General features: G+C 35.1%; 3 protein-coding genes and 1 pseudogene across 4 annotated transcripts; all 4 read left to right on the top strand.

Moving 5' to 3' along the window:
* The first annotated feature begins 932 nt into the window (after positions 1-932).
* On the top strand, positions 933-4213 carry LOC147389735 (receptor-like protein EIX1). Its single transcript, XM_086418750.1, is given in 2 exon segments — positions 933-1718; positions 1721-4213. Coding segments are annotated over 2 exon segments (3003 nt in total). The 5' UTR covers positions 933-1076; the 3' UTR covers positions 4082-4213.
* A 1090-nt stretch (positions 4214-5303) lies between these two features.
* LOC147389734 (pentatricopeptide repeat-containing protein At3g12770-like) lies at positions 5304-7784 on the top strand (annotated as a pseudogene).
* A 9723-nt stretch (positions 7785-17507) lies between these two features.
* Positions 17508-22316, top strand: LOC147389733 (receptor-like protein EIX2). Of its 2 annotated transcripts, XM_086419307.1 has the most exons (3): positions 17508-18194; positions 19275-21705; positions 22185-22316. In XM_086419307.1, exons 1-2 carry the CDS (start codon positions 17574-17576, stop codon positions 20526-20528), a joined length of 1875 nt encoding a protein of 624 aa, XP_086275433.1. In that variant the 5' UTR covers positions 17508-17573; the 3' UTR covers positions 20529-21705; positions 22185-22316. The 2 variants fall into 2 exon arrangements, with proteins under 2 accessions (XP_086275433.1, XP_086275432.1); XM_086419306.1 differs by having other exon boundaries at positions 17508-21705.
* Positions 21745-23961, top strand: LOC147389732 (pentatricopeptide repeat-containing protein At3g29230-like). The gene has a single exon (XM_086419310.1). It carries the CDS (start codon positions 22143-22145, stop codon positions 23823-23825), a length of 1683 nt encoding a protein of 560 aa, XP_086275436.1. The 5' UTR covers positions 21745-22142; the 3' UTR covers positions 23826-23961.
* The last annotated feature ends 112 nt before the right edge of the window (positions 23962-24073 follow it).

Genomic DNA, 24073 nt, shown 5'->3' with positions numbered 1-24073 from the left:
ACACGCTCAACTTGGATGGGCCAAGTATCGGTTTAGGCTAGTCTGAAAGCTAACTGCTTTTAATCTGAAAATGATAAAATAAGAAGATTACCTTTTTCAACACGCAATGACTACATTTATATCACTGTACTCGTAATGATCATAGAAAAAGAAAAACATAAAACAGTCAACATAAAGACTAGAAAGACTCCTCTTTACTGGCAACTTATTTCCAAAAATGTGACATACCATATGGAGAGAAGGTGGAATTTTATTCCCATTTGACCGTATCAAACAAGTTAAAAAGTATTTTTCCTTTGGTGATTCCATTTTTTCTTTTTTAAATTTCTCCTACTGTTCTTTCAAATGATTGGTTCCCAAATGCGTTGCTTCAGCTTTAATTATCCAGTTTTTAGTAGGTCCTATACTCATGCAAAAGAAAAAGCTAAAGAGTCTAACAAGAAAGACTTCTTACATTTCTAAGGACTTTTCTAACCTTAAAACCACGGTTAAGGCTCTCCCTCAACGTGATCGTTTGGATTCGAAGAAAAAATTAATTTCTTAGGAATCATTTTCAATCTTTTAGAGATTAATACATTTTAGAGAATAAGCTTTGAGCGCTACACCCAATACTCATTTGTTGATGAATGAAAGATTAAACAAGTATAAAAATATAACATATAATATATCATTTGGATATAGGGATGAGTCCATATCCGATCCCGTATCCGACTTGGTTCAAGGGACATCAACCGATATTTTTAATTTGGATGTGCTTGAAGAAATCAAATTCGCTAAAAGTAAAATTCGGATCACTCAGATTTCGAATAAAATCCAAACCATTTTAAGTCATATTTTGTAATGTCCCCGTATATTATCTAAAGATATGCTTTTAGAATTAATACCTGTGGGAAACTTTTACTAATCCCCGGCAAATTCCTTTTTTTTTTTTTTTTTCTCTCTTGTGTTTGAGACTATGAAAGTCCTTTTTGAGTAAACATAAAACAGTTGTATATATGAACATTTTAGCTTATATATAGGACTAAATGCTAATCTAATTGAGACATTCTCATCTCTCTAATTAGTAATCGGTATTCATGATGGATACATCCATAGTTGTTCTTCTTCTTGGGCTTTTCTTCATTGCCAAGACCAATATCAAGTTCAGTTTCGGTTCAGTTTCATATCCAGACGTGCTTTGCACACAAAGAGAGAGACAAGCTCTGTTGAGGTTTAAACAAGGTCTCAAAGATCCTTCAAATCTGCTCTCCTCTTGGTCTTCTGGTGAAGATTGTTGTAAGACATGGAAAGGTGTACATTGCCACAACACCACCCATCGTGTTGTTGGCCTACACCTAAGAGGTGTTTCCGTTGTCATTGATCATGTCTTCGATCCTTACACTCGGGAAAAGTATGAAGTTTACAAGAGATTAATGTTGGGTGGTACGTTAAGTCCTTCTCTGTTGGAGTTGAAATATCTGAATTACTTGGACCTAAGCCTTAATGATTTTGGTGAAATTCGCATTCCAAAGTTCCTCGGATCCCTCGATAATCTGAGATATCTAAACTTGTCTCAAGCGGGTTTCAGCGGTACAATTCCTCATCAACTTGGAAATCTCTCAAGTTTGCGTTACCTTGATTTGTCATTTTCTGATAAATTTTTAGATGTTGAGAATCTTCAATGGCTTTCTCGTCTTTCTTCTCTGCAATACCTCGACTTGAATTATGTGAACCTCACAAGGCATCCGATCATTGGTTGCAGGTAATCAATATGCTCCCTTCTTTATCTGAGTTACACCTACACTTTTGTTTTCTCTCTGTCCCTCTTCATCATACTCTTCCTCATGTGAATTTTACATCTCTTGCCGTCCTCGATCTTTCAGGAAACTCTTTTGAGTATAATCGGATGCCTAACTGGTTGTTCAGTCTTACTGATCTTGTCTCCCTTAAACTTAAGAACATAGGTTTAGAGGGTCCAATTCCTGGAGCTCTTCAAAACTTGACTAAACTCAGATCCCTAGATCTTTCTGGTAACGATTTTAACTCTACCAATCCTAACTGGTTGTATAACTTTAGGAGTCTTGAATCTTTCGATCTCAGCGACAATTTTAATCTCCAAGGTACAATCTCGGACACTATTGGTAACATCACTTCATTCACGAGTCTTTACCTATCCTATTGTTACCTTGAAGGAGGGATACCAACAACCTTGGGAAATCTTTGCAATTTGCAGAGATTAAGTTTGTCAGGAAACAAATTAAAAGGAGAGATATCTGGATTTTTATCTGGATGCATGGGAGGTAGTTTGGAGTATTTAGATTTGGCTGAAAACCAACTTTTAGGTCCATTGCCTGATCAACTACTAGGCCAGTTTAAAAATCTAGACTACCTGTCTCTTCGTAACAACTCATTTTCTGGTCCTATTCCCAAAAGTCTTGGAAGCCTTTCGAAGCTAGAGATATTAGACCTCTCTGGTAATCCATTTGAGGGTGTTGTGTCTGAAATTCACTTCGCCAATCTCACCAGATTAGAACAGCTAGCAGTGGATTCAAGCTCATTGACTTTAAATGTGAGCTTAGACTGGATTCCTCCTTTTCAAATCAAGTTTCTACATTTGCAATCTGTCCAATTATTTACCCAATTATTTCCAGCTTGGCTTCATACACAGAAGCATCTTTATGAACTAGACTTATCTAACTCTGGAATTTCAGATACCATTCCCACTTGGTTTTGGAATTTGTCTAACCAATTTTCCTTTCTAAACCTCTCCCACAACCAGATCAAGGGGGAGTTGCCCAAGTTTTTCAAGTGTAATAATACTTACTATACTTGTTGGATTTTCTTGCAGTCCAACCACTTTGTGGGCCCACTACCCCATGTCTCTTCCAATATAGAAATACTGCATCTTTCTAACAATTCATTCTCGGGACCTATTTCTAATTTCTTATGCAATTCAATGAACAACAGAAATAAGTTGGTAACTCTTGATCTCTCGGAAAATCACCTATCGGGTGAAATTCCTGATTGCTGGATGTATTGGCCATATCTTTCCATCGTAAATTTGGGGGCCAACAATTTAACAGGAAATATTCCAAGCTCCATGGGGTCTCTACTTGGGCTCAATTCGTTGCACTTGAGCTACAATAATCTCTCTGGAGAACTTCATACATCTTTTGAAAAGTGCTCAAATTTGCTAATTATTGACCTCAACGAGAATGGATTCTCTGGAGTCATACCGAGATGGATAGGTAATGGTTTACCAAAACTGTTAGTTCTTGGTCTTCGTTCAAATAAGTTTAATGGTGGCATTCCTCAAGAACTCTGTGATCTCATTTCTCTTCAAATATTGGACCTTGCACATAACAATCTATCAGGATCCATACCACAATGTTTCAGCAATCTCATAGCTATGGCCACCAAGCCAAACTTAGTTTCACTAAATCAGGATGGCGCTTATGGTATTGAATATGTTGAGAAAACATTGTTGGTGATGAAAGGAATGAAGCTTGAATATACCAACACTCTTACACTTGTAGCTTTTATAGATCTTTCAAGCAATAATTTGTTTGGAGAGATTCCTGAAGAGCTAACAAATCTTTTGGGATTGATATCCTTAAACTTGTCAGATAATTGTTTGACAGGAAAAATCCCTGAGAAGATTGGTGTCATGGGTTCATTGCAATCCCTTGATTTCTCAGTAAACAATCTTTCAGGAGTAATTCCTCAAAGCATGGCTAAGTTAAATTTTTTGGCCGTCTTGAACTTGTCAAACAATAACTTGTCAGGTAAAATTCCATTGAGCACTCAGCTACAAAGCTTCAACGAGTCCAGTTATATCGGTAACCAAGGACTTTGTGGACCTCCACTCAATGTGAACTGCACACAAGGTGAAGCATCTCGAGATTCTGATGATGGTGATGGAGTAGAAGAAGGTAAAGATGACCATTGGATTGAAATGGAAAGCTTTTATATAAGCATGGCACTTGGAGTCGTGGTGGGCTTTTGGGGTGTGTTTGGTGTTTTGGCATTCAAGAAGACTTGGAGAATCGCTTACTTTCGATTTATAGAGGATGTTATGGACAAAGTCTGCACTCTGTTTTAATAGCATAGTATTAATTTATGGTTATTTCTAGAGAAAAGTTTTATGCTCTGCCTGTAAGTACAACTTTTATGTTTCTGTTTTGTAGTTTCTTTGAAATAATGCAAGGATCATATTGCTATGAAAATAATTATGTTTACGAGTGTTGGGCTTTGATCCATAGCCCAGTTGGTTTGACACATTGCAAAGCAAGTTTGAGGTCGTGGGTTTAATTCTAGCTTACCTGAAAGAAACATAACTTTGATTGCCTTCTAATCAAATAAGGGGAAAAATCCAAGTGCACTCCAAACTCTAGCAATAAAAATAATTCTTTTTAGCAATAAATTTTAAAGCTATTCATCCTTACTTGGACCAGGAAAAAAAATTATGTAATGAACTTAATGATCTATTCGATTGCACATGAAAATGGTTGAAAAATGAATTTCAGTGGAACATGTGATTTTAGGTGTTTGATTTTGTATTTTCCTTGGAATTCAATTTTCTGCCAAAGTGATTTGCTAGCTTGGTAGGGAAAATGGATTCCCATCCCACACCAAGGGAATATGGTGTTGCTTTGTTCTAATAATTCATGCAATTAGCAGTTATACTTATTTGTTGGGTAAACTGTTTCATTCCAAGTGCTGTTGTAGACAACTTATTACCACTTTGTTACATTTGTTTGAGAACAATTATGTTTTCAATGAACATAAGTGTAGAGATAAATTATTCTTTTTCTGAAGTTGCAGAGCTCCCTTCACATAGGCATGAATTTGGGTTTGGATCATCATGATCATCTGTTAATTTGGTCATTAATAAAATTGTGACACTGTTTATATTGTTTTGCAACCACAGTGACTTAAAACCATTCTTGGGTTAATTTGCTATCAGACCTCTAAAGTCTTTCTGACGGCCAATCGGGTTCAATTGACGAATTGAACTAAGTAATAAGTAGATTCTATAGTTCAAAGTATGGATTGGTTTCAAACTCTTATTTGTTCCTGCCCCCATCAGTTTGCATTCACTTAGGTGCTCTGGAGTTTAGAAAATGGGTACACACCTTAATTTTATTTCCTAATAGATTAAAGATTGGTGTCAACGTTTTCATCATAATTGGTCAGAAAGCTAAGATAATTTTTGTTGGTAAGCAATCCATATAATATTCAATAATCATAACTTGGCTATTTCGAATTAGATGTTTAGAGTCTCCAATAGCTTTATGGCCTTCCTTCTATGCAATTACTCAGACATGAGTGAAGTGAACCTCAATAAGGCATTCGATAATATGCTTCATTCTTTATTAGCGTTAACATTGCACCTTGTATACTCAATGGCATTAGTTATGTAGCTTTCATATGTGAATTTTACATCTCTTGTGATCCTTAATCTTTCTTTAAGCAATTTTGCTCCTTTGATAACTACTATTTTTTTCTGCTAAAGAATGGCATGTTTGGTCTTTGTCTTGAACCACCCAACTGATTTTTTCTAATGTCACCACTTAGCCCTTTTGCTAATATTTTTTCCACGCACAAATGACACTTTCTTTGTAGTTTTTATGCAAAATTGCTTGGTATTTATGGTTTCACATACCTTTTTTTCTTTCCTTTTCTCTTGTTTGTTTCTCTTGGAGGTGTCCCTTCTTGGTCCCGTTGTCTCTTCTCAGTATACAATCTGTCAGGAGTAATTCCTCAAAGCAATTAGGGAAAATTACTTATTGAACCCTTCTCTTTCTAATATTTCCTTTTTGTCAAAACCTCATTACCGTTATTTATGCCTTCTCTCTTAGTATTCAAAATTTCAAATTTTTTTGCAGCAATGCTGTTTCAAACAGTTGAATCAAATACATGCCATTCTGGTCACAACCTCTCTAAACAAAAATATTGAAATTTCATCTAAATTTCTTCGGCGAAGTACCGAGTTTGGAGGGATGGAATACTCCGAACTCATCTTCTCCCAAATGGATCAAATGTTTCATTCGGAGACATCTCTCTGGAATGCCATGATCAGAGGGTATGCTTTCAATGGCCCATACAAGAAAGGCATCTATATGTATGATAGAATGTCCCAAAGAGGACTCAAATCCAATAATTACACCTACCCCTATGTCTTGAACTTGTTTGGAGAAATCGGAAACCATAGAGATGGGAGAAAGGTACATTGTCAGATTATTAAAGTGGGATTCGAATGGGTCTCTTCTGTTGCAAATTCGCTTCTAAATTTCTACATAAAGATAGATAGTTTTTGTGATTTTGTGAGAAATAGGAAATTAAGTGATGCCCAGAAGATTTTTGACGGTATGATTCTTAAACAACCGATAGAATTATGGAAACGAATGATATCATTCTATGTGAATCTAGGCAAAGTTGAGAGTGCAAGAAGATTGTTTGAAGTGATGCCTGAAAGAGATGTTGTTTCCTGGAATTTAATGGTTTCACGCTATGCTAGAGTTGGGGACGTGGAAAATGTGGGAGATTTGTTTGAGTGGATGCCAGAGAAGAACGTTGTGTCTTGGACTACCATGGTTGGAGCCTAAGCTAGTTCAGGGGACTTTGAGACAGCGAGCAGATTTTTTGAAAAAATGCCCAGGAGGAATGTGGTTTCTTGGAATTGTATGATTTCAAATTACACACAACATGGGAAATATAAAGAAGCCTTGGATCTATTTGTCCGGATGCACTCAGAAAGTGTAAATTTGGATGGGTTTATTTTTGTTTCCGTTCTATCAGCTTGCGCCCATTTAGGTGCTCTAGAGTTTGGAAAATGAATACATTTTTTTCTGATAAGAGATTGGTTTCAATTGGGAGTAACAGTAGGGACTGCTTATATAGAAATGTATGCCAAATGTGGAGATGTGGACGGAACCTTTAAAGTTTTCATCAAAATTGGTCAGAAAGACATCTTTTGTTGGAATGCAATGATCAAATCAGTAGCAATCCATGGAAGGATAGAAGATGCCATGAAATTTTTTCGATTATATAAAAAAGACGATTAAAGCCAAATGACTTCACATTTACCAGCGTTTTGTTTGCTTGTAATCATGGAGGTTTTGTAGAGGAAGGTCGGGAGATATTTTATAGTATGGAAAAAGAATATGGGATAAATCCAATGCTTAAACATTATGGGTGCTTGATTGATTTGCTTGGCTGAAACAGTCGGCTTGAAGAAGCACAATTGGTAGTGAAGGAAATGCCTTTTGAGCCCGGTATTGCTGTTTGGGGAGCTCTTCTTGGAGGTTTCAGAGTTAGGAGTGATATCATGTTAGCAGAGAATATGATGGAAAAGGTTGACGAGTTGAAAACCAACACATCGGGAATTTATGTGCTCCTATCAAACATCTATGCCTCAGTGGGGAAATGGACAGTGGCTTTAACTGCAAGAGAGAAGATAGATGACTAAAGGATATGGAAGAAGGCCGGGTGTAGTAGTGTTCTTGAAATTGTTAATAATGGAGATTGAGAACTCTATGGAATGATTCCAGTGAAGTTAGAAGTAGAGTTTGTTAACCCCCACTTTTTATATTGAAATAAGAAAAAATGTAGTAATCATCCAGTCATGAATAATACATGCAGTATTCATGATCAATCCATATCGATCAACCCACCGCCTCTCAGTTATGTCCAGTATTTTGTTCTGACTTTATATCCTAGATTCTTTGATGTCAAACTATATATGTTTAAGATAACAAAACTATTTCTCATCCATATTGGCAAGAACATTTTTTGTGAAAAGTGGTGATCCGAATGAACCATTTTTTTTTTTTTTGGACAGAGAATCATAAATTGAATTTTAGTTTACCTTGCATTTCAAATGAATAAAATACAGTAACACCTTGAATTTGCTTACAAAGGAAAATGAGCCATACCCAGTTAGACAAGAATTCCCTTATGATGTGGGAATGTGATGGAACGATAAGAAATCAAATTCAGAAAGCTCAGTCTGCCTCCCTGAAGTTGCCAGTCTCCTTAAAGAGTTGCTCAAAGTGAGGTTTGCAGTAGAGGACCCCGTCCATGGAGGAGTAGTTGCTCATCTGTTTCATACCATCCCAACATGCATCAAAGAGCCAAACAATCATGACATTCTGACTTTTAAATTATGCCCTTTCTAAGAGCCCCTTTATCAGCTGTGAATGTCAATCCCCATTTAAAATAAAAAATAAATGCACAAACACAAAACACAACAAGACTTATATGGTTCGGATTATGTTAAATCCACTGATGAGATGAGAGCGATTCACCGAGGAAGAAATGAAATCCCCGATTTCACATTATAAATGTCAAACCTATATATAATATGACATATATCTCCCCTCCTTAATCTCAATCATTATACTCATAAGAAATATATCTCGAGGAAACTTTTATTTTTATTGCCTCATTTCTATCATTTTTCAAGAATACCTTTTCAATTTTAATTATTTTGTTTCCTCTTCTCCTTATTAACTTAAAAAGATTTTAAGCCTTACTAAGGGTTGTTTTACTCAAATAGATTACCACATTAGGAATTCAACACTACAACCCTCTTAAGTTTCATCAAAAAACATAGATAAAAAAAAAATAATAAAAAAAATTTCTTTTTAGCTTGATCCAAGGTTTTGAAAATGGACGGCTACCAAATTTCTACATAACTCCAAAACTTAAAATTAAAATGGAAAATACTGAAGAAACATTAAAATTTACATCGATTCTCACATTGTTGATGTGGATGCAAATGTGTTTCATCGAAATACAAGTGAAAAGCATCTATGGCTATGTAAGCACCTCCACAACAGCAATGTGAGAATCAATGTCAATTTTAATGTTACTCTAGCATGATTTAATTAAAATTCAACCATGAAAAATAACTTTTTTTGGGATTTTTTTTTTCAAAGTTCATAGAATTTGATCCTCTACAATTGTCAAGCATTGGATCATGTTTTTGAATGCCACAAATTGAGCCCAAGATCTTTAGTAAGACTAGCCAGACTCTTTTAATAATACCCTCCAGCTTTATATTGTCTTTCCTCTTCTTTCTCTTTTTCAATAATGCCCCTCTATACTTATTATTTTCCACTTTTACCCCTTAACCCCATAGAGGATGCCCGTGTCATAGACACACAACAAGATTCAAGACATCTACCGCAACACTAACTCAACCATCCCACTTGTGGGGTACTAGTAAGATATGGGTATAGAGTCATCAATGTTGAAGGATCATTAGAATTATAATCCATTCTCTACATTTAGATGTTAAGCTACGGGGATAATTTACATACCACAAGAGTTGCTTTACAATGGATGCATTTGAAGTAGGACTAAGAGTTTTTGTGTCTTATTTATTTATTTATTTATTATTATTATTTTTTTTGGGGAGGGGCAACAATGTCAAAGGGGTACATTTGAAAATTAATGTTGGCCGTGCTAGGCATGCAACAAATCATTTGCAAATGCAAATAATTTTCTAAAATCTATTTTATTGATGCTTGGTTACACAATGCAAATGATTTGCATTGTCAAAAATTTGCATGAATCACGTAAATTCTTTAGAAATTTCAGCCAATGATTTACAGCACAAAAAGTATTGTAAATCTTTTGCAAAATCACAATGAAATTTTTTATTGCAAAGATCAACCAATCACAAAAAAGATTCACAAGAGATTTTTCAATGGTTACCAAGCAATAGTAAATCATTCCTTGTCAGTGCAAATCATTTGCCAATACAAATGATTCGTAGTGTACCAAGCAAGGCCATCATCTCAAATATGCACAAAATGGTCAAAAGGGCTGTCATCAATTTTATCGGTCAAAGGGGGCATGTTTGAAAATACAAGGGTATCTCAAATATTCACCGAAACATAGGGGGAAAGGGCTGTGATCGAATTGAAAACACAGGTATCTCAAGTATTCACCCAAATGCTTAGGGGTATCTATATAACAAAAAATAAAAAAAATTATGTGGGTGGGGGGGGGAGCTGCTGCCTCTTCTTGCCCTTATTCGGCTCTCGCCAAGTTGATCATCATCACCAACATGAATTTCAAGACAGGCTTCTCAGGATGAATTGATTTATTGTGAGGATCAATGTTTTGATTGAGGTTTGCATCTTAGGATAAGGCTCATTAAATTTGGTTTATGCCTTCAAATAAAATCAAGATGTTCAACATATGTACACCTCAGTGTAAGGCTTGACTAAAGTGTATATCCTTTGATCTGACAAGAATTGAGATAAACTAAAAACCCACCAAGATCAATCATATCTGGTGGTGAGATTATTAGTTAATAAAGAAGGTGGTTACATAACTAGTAAACTACCTTAACCACTTGATCTAATGCTAATGATGATTTGGTACTTTTACATACATCATAATACAATACATTAACTGATTCTCTAACACCCACCCACAATCGCATGGTCCTGTGAATAAAGAACTTGCAATCGATTACATTATGAACAATCCTCACTTCAATGATTGAATCATGCTTGTCGTGAAATGAATATCAATGTCAATGCCATTCCAATGATTAAAAGAATTCTTCTTCTTGATTGCTTCCTGAGAGAGATACAGGCAATATATGTCCTTTTGTGTAGGAGTGATACGAACAACTCGGATGGGCCAATTATCGATTTAGGCTGGATGTGCACTAGAGAGGGGCTGAGGCTTGAGGAACATAAACTAATGGGCTGACCATGTTCAATTGGGCTTGGTTGGAGACTTTGGAGTTGAGCATCATCCAATAAAAAAAAAAAAAAATTTGTGTTGGTGATTGGAATTTGGTTAAAAGATCAGAATTTTTTTTAAAGGCCGGACAAAAAGATGTATAAAGGAGCCTAAGTGAGTTTTTTGAAAAACAAAGAAGTTACAATTTCTTCAACCATATCAGCTCAAGGTAATTAGTAGTTTGGGTCTGATGAACAAGGATAGTACATGAAAAGGGTGTTAATTTGTAGTGTTTGATCTCTTGGATTACGTGATGGTCCATTGGGTGAAGGATCTTTAGAAGGATAAGTAGGCCAAGAGAAAGCAGTACCAAGTGACAATGCTGCCCCTAATGAAGAGATGTTGGATCCAAGTAAAGTGGCTCATTGTAAGGGTAACATATTTTTTTATCCGCCGCTAATATCTGTAACAATAGTTCATTAATCTATAAATTTTGAAAATTATTTTGAGGGCAAGCACCCCTGCTGTTAATCCGTTTCTGCATGACCATGGCTTTGATACCATAATACAATACATTAACTGATTCTCTAACATGACCAAGGCTAATGCTCATAAGTTATTTATTTAGTTTTACCACACACTTTAACAAACGCGTTTTGTCTTACATGGGTTAGAAGTTTCAGAATGAGCTGATTTTTGGTGAGGATGATCTCTATGGTGAGGAGATCATCCTCACCAAAAATCAGCTCATTCCAAACTTCTAACCCATCAAATGACTTACAAAAACAGATTTTCAACGTGTAAACATGGACATTTCGGAATGGGTGATTTTTGGGGAGGATGATTTCTATCTAGAGATCATCCTCACAAAATCAGCTCATTCCAAAACTTTTAACCCATGTAGGACAAAAAACGTTTGTTAAAATGTGTGGTAAAACTTAGGGTGCTGAACATTTCCCTATATATATATATATATATATATATATATATATATATATATGGGTAGCGTTCTTTTGACAAAATCCTAATCAATATTCTGACAAAGTTTTATCTTATATAACTAAAAAGTTTCGGAATGGAATGATTTTTTATGAGGATGATCTCTATAGTGAGTAGATCATCATCACAAAAAAATTCAACCAATTCTGAAACTTCTAACCCCATGAAAAGTGGTTACTAACTAACGGGAAAAATTTATGATGCACGATAAATTAGGGTTAAAATTTTCAGAATTTACTGATTTTTTGTGAGGATGATTTTCTCATTATAGAGATTATTCTCACAAAAATTCAGTCTATTCTAAAAATTTTAGCCCACAAAAGACAACATGCTTTGTCTAGGATTTTGTCAAAAGATATATATATATATATATATATAGTGACTACTCAAATTTTCTATTTATAATAGTAATTAATTGTATTATTTATTTAAAAAATTCCACACACGTGAGACTAACGCTTTATACGTCCAATCAAGTACCTCATGTCATGCACAATGCTTGAAAACGTTGGTAGCATGGAATTCATTCTAGGGATATATTTCTCACTTGATGATAGTCACATGAGCCAAAGAAGTGGGCATATAGGTATGAAGATTTCTTTCTAAGAATAGATTTCTTTGAAAATGACTATGACGGAGAACGCTTAACAGCCATACACATCTCTTGGCTTCTCGTACCCTTCTTTCTAACTAGGTCCCGAGGACTCATCTACTCATGTAGGGATTTCAATTTCACTCATAATAAAATCTATTATCTTTTTAACCAAAAAGTAAAAAATAAATATAGATGTTCCAAACATTTATAAAATCTTAAAATAAATTATTTTCAAGCGAAAAAATGGAAAGTGATTTTTTATTGACTCATTCAAGTTTTAGAAGTTCATAGAGATTTTCAAAATTTTAATGAGTCATTGAGATGATCTAGTCATAGTCAAAATCTCTCTGAGAATCCTTATAGATAGAGTCGACTCATTTTGGTACCCAAATCCTAAAGCTCATAACTCTTGAGGGATGGCCGTTGGATCACTTAAAAATATATCTACTACCAAAACTCTTGAGAATTATACATGAAAATCCCAAGAATCAAGAAATCTAAAAATAAACCTTAATAGTCAACTTTAATTATTCAATTGTTGATGGGTCCTATGGAGGGTATTTCTTGTAGCGATTGACACGTGGCAATCTTGGAGAATCATAACCGGCTCGACGAGTTGAGTGATGAATGCATCGAGCTACATTAAAATTGACGTTTGCAAGTACCCTACATACATAGGTCGGGTGTGCCCTATGAGACCCGACAGATCAAGTGTTACAACTCTAGCATTGACAGATTAGGTAAACTCTAGCACTGACAGATCGGGTGTAACAACTCTATAGCTTGACAGATCAAGTGTAACAACTCCTGTGATTGACAGATTAGGTGTGGCCACTTTTGAGACTAACAGATTAGGGATTAGGCACAACTGATCAAGTCCTGTAAAGTCATTTTTGGGTCTATAATTACACAGAGATTACCCACACTTGATTGCTATTTTCCCCAAGTAAAGACAAATCATGTAAAATTTTCAAGTTATTGATAACTAAAAGAATTTTTATTGATTGTAGGTAAAAAGGTCAAATTCGGATATAAATGAAAATTGAATAATTTTCAATACAATGCTTGAGCCAATGAGGATCAGTCACCCAAAACTCGGAGCAAAAATCTTCCATGTCACCGTGCCATGGCAAGGGTGTGGTGCACCACGGTGATCCTAGTGAGAAAAGCCTCGAGATTTGTGTTGAAACTTTTAAGCCTTTTGGTCGTTGCATTAATGAATCTGTCTCACATTAACTGGAGTAGATATGATCTGAAAACCCTAGAAATTTTTTATAAATAAGAAGTGTTGTTAGTTTGTTAGGGAGATGAGAAGATGAAGGGAAACTCCAAGGTTTGGAGAAGGAGTCTCTCTCTCTCTCCCTTCTCCTCTTTCTTCTTTGTTCTTCTTTTAGTTTTCGTTTAATTTAAGTTTTTAATTTGAAGCTTTGTAATGAAGGATGATCCAACTACTATTTAGATTCAAGATCAATGAAGAAGACTTTTCATCTTTCTCATCTTTCATTTCTATTTTATTTTCTTATTTATTGTTTCTTGCGATGATCAACGGCTAGACCCTCCATTAGAGAGGTCAATGAAGTTGAAGCTAGTTTGCCTTCATTATTTCTAATCAGTTATATTTCTTTTGTTAAATTGTGTATTTGTGAAGACTTTTAAGATTGGAATTATCAGACCATATATCTAGTATTATAACTTTGATGATTCATGCTTAGATGAGATCAAACTTAATCATACTCAGTGATGAACATGGGACAAAAATCTAATAATCCCATCCTATTTAAGGATTCACATACTTTTGAATCACATTTGAAATTTATAGATTTACCTTCCGATCCACGAGCAATGATTTGTTGCATGGATTGAGATAAACTTAGAACCATCGAGATATTATGATAACTTGCAATGGTGGATTTAATTTCTCTAACCTTTACTTTGTATTTCATTTCTTACTTTAATTTCACTTTTTCGTAGCTATATTCTCTCCAAACACTGTTTTAAATTGGTTTTTAAAATCTGCATTGGTTTTAAGTCAAAAGAAGTTTTGAATTGGTCGTTGTCCCTATGAATCGACCTTTGCTTTCCCAAAGTTCTACTTGTTCATTTTATTATCTGTAATCCGCAACGAAAAAACAACTACTTCGAAAAAAATCACCGAGGGAATCCTAGGAAATCCACAAGTAAGGAACTCTATAAATACCAGGCAGCAAATAGAAAATACTTTATTAGATCGGCATTAAAAAGTCTAACTTGATCATTGGAATGGTTTAGTTACAGGCTACCCACCGAGCTTAGGAATTCTTGAGGAGGATCTCGAAGTAGATTGAAAATCTGCATCTACAGGTCCTATACATTACCCATGGAAAAAAAAAAGGGGTCTAAGATGATTATCTTCTTCAACACGCAATGACTACGTTTATATCACTTTACTCGTAATGATCATAAAAAAAGAAAAAGATAAAAGAATCAAAATAAAGCCTAGAAAGACTCCTCTTTATTGGCAACTAATTTCCAAAATGTGAGATATCATATAGTGAAAAGGTGAAATTTTAGTCCCATTTGACTGTATCAAACAAGTTAAAAAAGTATTTTTCTTTTGGTGATTCCATTTTGAGTCGTGCTGGGGTGACGCAAAGGGAGACACAAGGGTGACAAAAACTCGTGGTGTTGTGCACATTACCATACATGCTTTTCCACGAGATACGAGTAAAAAGCATCAACGGTTATGTGCACGCCACTACATCATTTTTGTCATCCTTGTGTCTCCATTTGTACCATTCCAGCATTTTCCTTCCATTTTTTTTCTTAAATTTCTTCCAATTGTTCCTTCAAATGATGGGTCCTCAAATGCGTTGCGTCAGCTTTAATTATCTAGTTTTTGGTGGGTCTTATACTCATGTAAAAGAAAAATTCAAAGAGTCTAACATAAAAGACTTCCATATTTCTAACCTAAAAACCATGATTAAGGGATTAATACATTTTTTATTCAAGGCATATATTTTTCTCAGAAATCCCCAACATCCCAATGGTCACGTTGATGGGGGTGTATCAACCGACATTTTCCATATGCGTCATGATGAATGCAAGCAATTGGGTATGCGACTGATGTGGTAAGGGCATATAACCATAGATCATTTTCATCGGGATACACAGGAAAAAGATGTGCAATTCTGTGCCCTTGCCATGTTGGCTGTGTATTAGGACCGCGTGCATTCATCATTATTCTTTCCATATTATGCTAAGTTGCTTCCAAATTATGATTGAAGAAAAAAGTGGGTTTCCCCTTAACTTGTTCGATACGATTTGAGAAAAAATGTAGATATAATAATGTCAAATTTACCAAAACATGTGTGACATATCGAATATTTATTAAATAGATGCATTATACATTTTATTCACCAAAATGGTAATTTATCGTTTTGGTAAATATTTTATTGTACCAAAATGGTAAAAACATTAATTTTCATATTTTTGCGACCGAAAATACTCTTTTTGTTAGAAGGATCCTTTTGACATAAGATCAGATTGTAATTTATACAATATTAAAAAGAGTCTTCTGACAAAAAATGTATTTTCGATAGTAAAAATATGAAAATTACTATTTTTATCGTTTTGGTAAAATAAAATATTTATCAAATGGCAAATAAAACGTATAGTGCTTTGTTTTGATAAATATGTTTGAAAAGTATTTCTCTATAATAATTTAGATAACTAGATCTTCTTGAGCTACCACAAAAGTAAATCTAATAATAGTTCAAAGGGGTAAGTAGAGAGAATTAGTTTTAAAAATATATGTAAAAAAATAAAAATAGACAACATTCTAAACAATGTTCTAGACAATGTGTCTTGCTTTATATGGGCAAAAAGTTTCAGAATAGGCTGATTTTTTGTGAGGATGATCTGCTCACTATATAGATCATCCTAACAAAAAATTACCCCATTTCGAAATTGTTAAAAAATTGGTTACAAACTAATGTTAAAAAATTGATGATTTATGATTTTTCAACTTATAAACTAGGCTTAGAAATTTAAGAATTGGCTGATGTTTTGTGAGGATGATTTTCTCATATGAGATCATCCTCACAAAAAATCAGCCCATTCCGAAACTTTTAACTCACATAAGACAAAATACTTTGTCTAGAATGTTGTCTAGGATTTTTTCAAAATAAAGCTACCCTCTATATATATATATATATATGTATAAAAGGCATAATGATGACTTATTTGGTGTTGTTGAGAAATTAATATAGAGAATGAAGATATCTTTGACAAAGTATGTATATGCAAAAAAACATAAAATGTTCATAGTAAATAATAATTTGGTAATGACTCGAAGGTGACTAAAAGAATCAAATAGCTCTTAATCAAAGATGATTGTTGTGCTGGGACATATCCAATTTCTAAAGACAATATATTGAATGATTCAGTAATAAAGTGTGATCATACATATGAAAATCACATTTTTCAAATGTACAAGAACCATAGCAAATGGAAAATGTTCTATTTACTCCACTCAAAATGTTTGTGATAGGGCTTAAAACGGGTCAAGTTCGGGCAAGATATGTGCCTAGTTATATCAATATCCGGATTTTTAATTCGGGTCTGAATTTGGATCCGATTAATTCAAACCATATCTGATTTTTTTAATTTTCATTAAACACATTTTCGTATCCGATCCAACCGAATTAATTGATTCGAGTTAGATTATTTCAAATGATTGCAAAGTAATTTATTAAAAAATGTAGCTTAAATGTGATTTGAACTCAAGAGTTCTCCCCTTTGGAGAAGAAACTATGCCCACTACACCTGATACTTATTTGTTGATAAATTTTAGACTAAAAAAAAAAATAAAAAATATAACATGCAATATACGAAAATATATGATTGGGTTTGTATCCGACTCGGGTCAAAAGACATCAACCCATATTTTAATTCGGATATGCTTGAAAAAATCAAATTTGCTAAAAATTGGGTTCAGATTTCTAATAAATTTTGACCCATTTTAAGTCCTAGTTTGTGATGTCCCTGAATATTATCAAAAGAGAAGCATTTAGCATTAATACCTATGGGAAACTTTTACTAATCCCCAGGAAATTCTGTTATTCTGTTTTCCTTTTTTTTTTGACCAAGAAAGTCCTTCCGAGTATACAAACAACGGTTCTTATGTTTTGAGACTATGAAAGGACTTCCGACTAAACATACAACAGTTGTATATATCAACATTTTAGCCTATATATAGGACGAAATACTAATCTTATTGAGACATTCTCATCTCTCTAATTAGTAATAGTTATTCATGATGATGGATACATCCATAGTTCTTCTTCTTCTTGGGCTTTTCTTCATTGCCAACACCAATATCAAGTTCAGTTTCGGTTCATTTTCAAATCCAGACTTGCTTGGCACACAAAGAGAGAGACAAGCTCTGTTGAGGTTCAAACAAGGTCTCAAAGATCCTTCAAATCTGCTCTCCTCTTGGTCTTCTGGTGAAGATTGTTGTAAAACATGGAAAGGTGTACATTGCCACAACACCACCCATCGTGTTGTTGGGCTACACCTGAAAGGTGTTTACGAGGGATCAACGTTGGGTGGTACGTTAAGTCCTTCTCTGTTGGAGTTGAAATATCTGAATTACTTGGACCTAAGCCTTAATGATTTTGGTGGAATTCGCATTCCAAAGTTCCTCGGATCCCTTGATAATCTGAGATATCTAAACTTGTCTCAAGCTGGTTTCAGCGGCACAATTCCTCATCAACTTGGAAATCTCTCAAGTTTGCGTTACCTTGATTTGAGTTGTGATTCATTTTCTGGTAGATTAGATGTTGAGAATCTTCAATGGCTTTCTCGTCTATCTTCTCTAAGATACCTTGACTTGAATTATGTAAACCTCAGACAGGCATCTGATCATTGGTTGCAGGTAATCAATATGCTCCCTTCTTTATCTGTGTTACACCTAAAATTTTGTTCTCTCTATGGCCCTCTTCATCATACTCTTCCTTACGTGAATTTTACATCTCTTGCCGTCCTTGATCTTTCATCAAACTATTTTGGGTATAATCGGATGCCTAACTGGTTGTTTAGTCTCACTGATCTTGTCTACCTTAAACTTCAGAACACAGGCTTTAACGGTCCAATTCCTGGAGCTCTTCAAAACTTGACGAAACTCCGATCCCTTGATCTTTCTTCTAACTTTTGTAACTCTACCAATCTTAACTGGTTGAATAACTTTAGAAGTCTTGAATATATTGATCTCAGCGATAATGATCTCCAAGGTACAATCTCAGATACTATCGGTAACATCACTTCAATCACGAGTCTGGACATATCCATTTGTTACCTTGAAGGAAGGATACCAACAACCTTGCGAAATCTTTGCAATTTGCAGAGATTAAGTTTGTCCAGAAACAAATTAAAAGGAGAGATATCTGGATTTTTATCTGGATGCATGGGAGGTAGTTTGGAGCATTTAGATTTGGCCGACAACCAACTTTCAGGTCCATTGCCTGATCAACTACTAGGCCAGTTTAAAAATTTAGACTACCTGTCTCTTCGTCACAACTCATTTTCTGGTCATATTCCCAAAAGTCTTGGAAGCCTTTCAAAACTAGAGATATTAGACCTCTCTGGTAATCCATTTGAGGGTGTTGTGTCTGAAATTCATTTTGCCAATCTCACCAGATTAGGGCAACTAGCAGTGGATTCAAGCTCATTAATTTTAAATGTGAGCTTAGACTGGATTCCTCCTTTTCAAATCAATTTTCTACACTTGGGATCTGTCCAATTATCTACCCAATTATTTCCAGCTTGGCTTCGTACACAGAAGGGTCTTTATGAACTAGACTTATCTAACTCTGGAATTTCAGATACCATTCCCACTTGGTTTTGGAATTTGCCTAACCAATTTTATTTTCTAAACCTCTCCCACAACCATATCAAGGGGGTGTTGCCCAAGTTTCTCAAGTTTAATGATACTTATGCTTGTATGATTTTCTTGCAGTCCAACAACTTTGAGGGCCCACTACCCCATGTCTCTCCCAATATACTACAACTGGATCTTTCTAACAATTCATTCTCAGGACCTATTTCTAACTTCTTATGCAATTCAGGGAACAACACAAATAGTTTGCAATTTCTTGATCTCTCGGAAAATCAGCTATCGGGTGAAATTCCTGACTGCTGGATGTATTGGTCATATCTTTCCGTCATAAATCTGGGGGCCAACAATTTAACAGGAAATATTCCAAGCTCCATGGGGTCTCTACTTGAGCTCAATTCATTGCACTTGGACAACAATAATCTCTCGGGAGAATTTCGTGCATCTTTTGAAAATTGCTCAAATTTGCTAATTATTGACCTCAGCGAAAATGGATTCTCTGGAGTCATACCGAGATGGATGGGTAAAGGTTTACCAAATCTGTTAGTTCTTGGTCTTCGTTCAAATAAGTTTAATGGTGGTATTCCTCAAGAACTCTGTCATCTCATTTCTCTTCAAATATTGGACCTTGCACATAACAATCTGTCAGGATCCATACCACAATGTTTCAGCAATCTCAGTGCTATGGCCACCAAGCCAAACTTAACTTCACTAAATTATAATGGCACTTCTGTTAATGAATATGTTGAGAAAATATTGTTGGTGATGAAAGGAATGGAGCTTGAATATACCAAGACTCTTACACTTGTAGCTAGCGTGGACCTTTCAAGCAATAATTTGTCTGGAGAGATTCCTGAAGAGCTAACAAATCTTTTGGGATTGATATCCTTAAACTTGTCTGATAATTGTTTGACAGGAAAAATCCCTGAGAAGATTGGTGTCATGGGTTCACTGCAATCCCTTGATTTCTCAGTAAACAATCTTTCAGGAGTAATTCCTCAAAGCATGGCTAAGTTAAATTTTTTGGCCGTCTTGAACTTGTCAAACAATAACTTGTCAGGTCAAATTCCATCGAGCACTCAGCTCCAAAGCTTCAACGAGTCCAGCTATACCGGTAACCAAGGACTTTGTGGACCGCCACTCAATGTGAACTGCACACGAGGTGAAGCATCTCGAGATTCTAATGATGGTGATGGAGTAGAAGAAGGTAAAGATGACCATTGGATTGAAATGAAAAGCTTTTATATAAGCATGGCACTCGGAGTCGTGGTGGGCTTTTGGGGTGTGTTTGGTGTTCTGGCATTCAAGAACACTTGGAGATTTGCTTATTTTCGATTTATCGAGGATGTGATGGACAAAGTCTGCACTCTGTTTTAATAGCATAGTATTGATTTATGTTGATTTCTAGAGAAAAGTTTTATGCTCTGCCTGTAAGCACAACTTTTATGTTTCTGTTTTGTAGTTTCTTTGAAATAATGCATGGATGATATTGCTTTGAAAATAATTATATTTACGAGTGTTGGACTTTGACCAATAGCCCAGTTTGTTTGACACATTGCAAAGGAACTTTGAGGTCGTTGGTTCAATTCTTGCTTACCTGAAAAAAACAAAATTTTGATTGCCTTGTAATCAAATAAGGGGAAAAGTCCCAAGTGCACTCCAAACTCTAGCAATAAAAATAATTCTTTTTAGCAATAAATTTTAAAGCTATTCATCATTACTTGGACCGGGAAAAAAATTTATGTAATGAACTTAAGGATCTGTTCAATTGCACATGAAAATGGTTGAAAAATGAATTTCCGTGGAAAATGTGATTTTAGGTGTTTGATTTTGTATTTTCCTTGGAATTCAATTTTCTGCCTAAGTGATTTTCTAGCCTGGGAGGGAAAATGGATTCCCATCCCACACCAAGGGAATATGGTGTTGGTTTGTTCTAATAATTCATGTAATTAGCAGTGATACTTATTTGTTGGGTGACCTGTTTCATTCCAAGAGCTGTTGTAGACAACTTATTACCACTTTGTTACATTTGTTTGAGAACAATTAATGAACACAAGTGCAGATATAAATTATTCTTTTTCTGAACTTGCAAAGCTCCCTTCACATAATATGCATGAATTTGGGTTTGGATCATCATGATCATCCGTTAATTCGGCCATTAAATAAAATTGTGATACTGTTCATATTGTTTTTCAACCACAGTGACCTAAAACCATTCTTGGGTTAATTTGCTATCAGACCACTAAAGTCTTTCTGAAGGCTGATCGGGTACAATTGACGATTTGAACTAAGGAATGAGTAGATTCTATAGTTCAAAGTATGGATTGGTTTAAAACTATTATTTGTTTCTGCCCCCATCAGTTTACTTAGGTGCTCTGGAGTTTAGAAAATGGGTACACACCTTAATTTTATTTCCTAATAAATTAAAGATTGGTTTCAATTAGTTGTAATAATAGGGACTGTTTACAATTAATGTTTATCAATTGTAGAGATGTTGATAGAGCTTTCAACGTTTTCATCATCATTGGTCAGAAAGCTAAGACATTTTTTGTTGGTAAGCAATCCATATAATATTCAATAATCATATCTTGGCTATTTCGAATTAGATGTTTAGAGTCTCCAATAGCTTTATGGCCTTCCTTCTATGCAATGACTTAGACATGAGTGAAGTGTACCTCAATAAGGCAATCAATAATATGCTTCATTCTTTATCAGCGTTAACATTGCACCATGTATAATCAATGGCATTAGTTGCTCCTTTGATAACTAATATTTTTTTTCTGCTAAAGAATGGCACGTTTGGTCTCTGTTTTGAACCCAACTGATATTTCTAATATAACCATTTAGCCCTTTTGCTAATATTTTTCCACGCACAAAGGACACTTTCTTTGTATTTTTTTTTTTTATATGCAAAATTGCTTGGTATTTATGGTTTCACAGTTGTAAATCTGCTATCTTTGTCTTTCCTTTTCTTTGGTTTGTTTCATATTTATGCCTTCTCTCTTAGTATTCAAAATTTCAAATTTTTTGCAGCAATGCAGTTTCAAACAGTTGAATCAAATACATGCCATTCTGATCACAACTTCTCTAAACCAAAATATTGAAATTTCATCTAAATTTCTTCGGCGAAGTACCGAGTTTGGAGGGATGGAATACTCTGAACTCATCTTCTCCCAAATGGATCAAATGTTTCACCCAGAGACATCTCTCTGGAATGCCATGATCAGAGGTTATGCTTTCAATGGTCCATACGAGAAAGGCATTTATATGTATGATAGAATGACCCAAAGAGGTCTCAAATCCAATAATTACACATACCCCTATCTCTTGAACTTGTTTGGAGAAATCGGAAATCATAGAGATGGGAGAAAGGTACATTGTCAGATTATTAAAGTGGGATTCGAATGGGTCTCTTCTGTTGCAAATTCGCTTCTAAATTTCTACATAAAGATAGATAGTTTTTGTGATTTTGTGAGAAATAGGAAATTAAGTGATGCCCGGAAGATTTTTGACGGTATGAATTTTAAACCGATAGAATTATGGAATCGAATGATATCTTTCTATGTGAATCTAGGCGAGGTTGAGAGTGCAAGAAGATTGTTTGAAGTGATGCCTGAAAGAGATGTTGTTTCTTGGAATTCAATGGTTTCATGCTATGCTAGAGTTGGGGATGTGGAAAATGCTGGAGATTTGTTTGAGCGGATGCCAGAGAAGAACGTTGTGTCTTGGACTACCATGGTTGGAGCCTATGCTAGTTCAGGGGACTTTGAGACTGCGAGAAGAATTTTTGAAAAAATGCCCAAAAGGAATGTGGTTTCTTGGAATTGTATGATTTCAAATTACACGCAACATGGGAAATATAAAGAAGCCTTGGATGTATTTGTCCGGATGCACTCAGAAAGTGTAAATTTGGATGGGTTTACGTTTGTTTCTGCTCTTTCGGCTTGCGCCCATCTAGGTGCTCTAGAGTTTGGAAAATGGATACATTTTTTTCTGATAAGAGATTGGTTTCAATTGGGAGTAATAGTAGGGACTGCTCTTATAGAAATGTATGCCAAATGTGGAGATGTCGACAGAGCCTTTAAAGTTTTCATCAAAATTGGTCAGAAAGACATCTTTTGTTGGAATGTAATGATCAAATCATTAGCAATCCATGGAAGGATACAAGATGCCATGAAAATTTTCTCAATTATACAAAAAAGACGATTGAAGCCAAATGACTTCACATTTACTAGCGTTTTGTTTGCTTGTAATCATGGAGGTTTGGTAGAAGAAGGTCGGGAGATATTTTATTGTATGAAAAAAGAATATGGGATCAATCCAAAGCTTAAACATTACGGTTGCTTGATTGATTTGCTTGGCCGAAATGGTCGACTCGAAGAAGCACAATTGGTAGTGACGGAAATGCCTTTTGAGCCTGATATTGCTGTTTGGGGAGCTCTTCTTGGAGGTTGCAGAGTTAGGAGTGATATCATGTTAGCAGAGAATATGATGGAGAAGGTTGACGAGTTGAAAACCAACACATCGGGAGTTTATGTGCTCCTATCAAACATCTATGCCTCAGTGGGGAAATGGACAGAGGCTTTAACTGCAAGAGAGAAGATAGATGACAAAAGGATGTGGAAGAAGGCCGGGTGTAGTAGTGTTCTTGAAATTGTTAATAATGGAGATTGAGAACTTCTATGGAATGATTCCAGTGAAGTTAGAAGTAGAGTTTGTTAACCCCTGCTTTTTATATCGAAATTAGCAAAAAAATTGTAATCATCCAGTTGTGAATAATACATGCAGTATTCATGATCAATCCATAAAAGATCGACCCACCACCTCTCAGTTATGTCCAGTATTTTGTTATGACTTTATATCCTAGATTCTTTGATGTTAAACTAGATATGTTTCAGATAACAAAACTATTTTTCATCCAT

The sequence above is a fragment of the Akebia trifoliata genome, chromosome 12 (assembly GCF_017979445.1).
Source record: "Akebia trifoliata isolate Shusen 1 chromosome 12, ASM1797944v1, whole genome shotgun sequence".
NCBI lineage: Eukaryota > Viridiplantae > Streptophyta > Magnoliopsida > Ranunculales > Lardizabalaceae > Akebia > Akebia trifoliata.
The sequence above is the reverse complement of the archived record's forward strand: the minus strand, read 5'-3'. Positions and strand labels throughout refer to the sequence as shown.

Bases quoted from the DNA above. Each gene is read 5' to 3' on its own strand.
- LOC147389732 (XM_086419310.1), top strand. From the start codon at position 22,143: ATGCCTTCTCTCTTAGTATTCAAAATTTCAAATTTTTTGCAGCAATGC.
- LOC147389733 (XM_086419306.1), top strand. From the start codon at position 17,574: ATGATGATGGATACATCCATAGTTCTTCTTCTTCTTGGGCTTTTCTTC.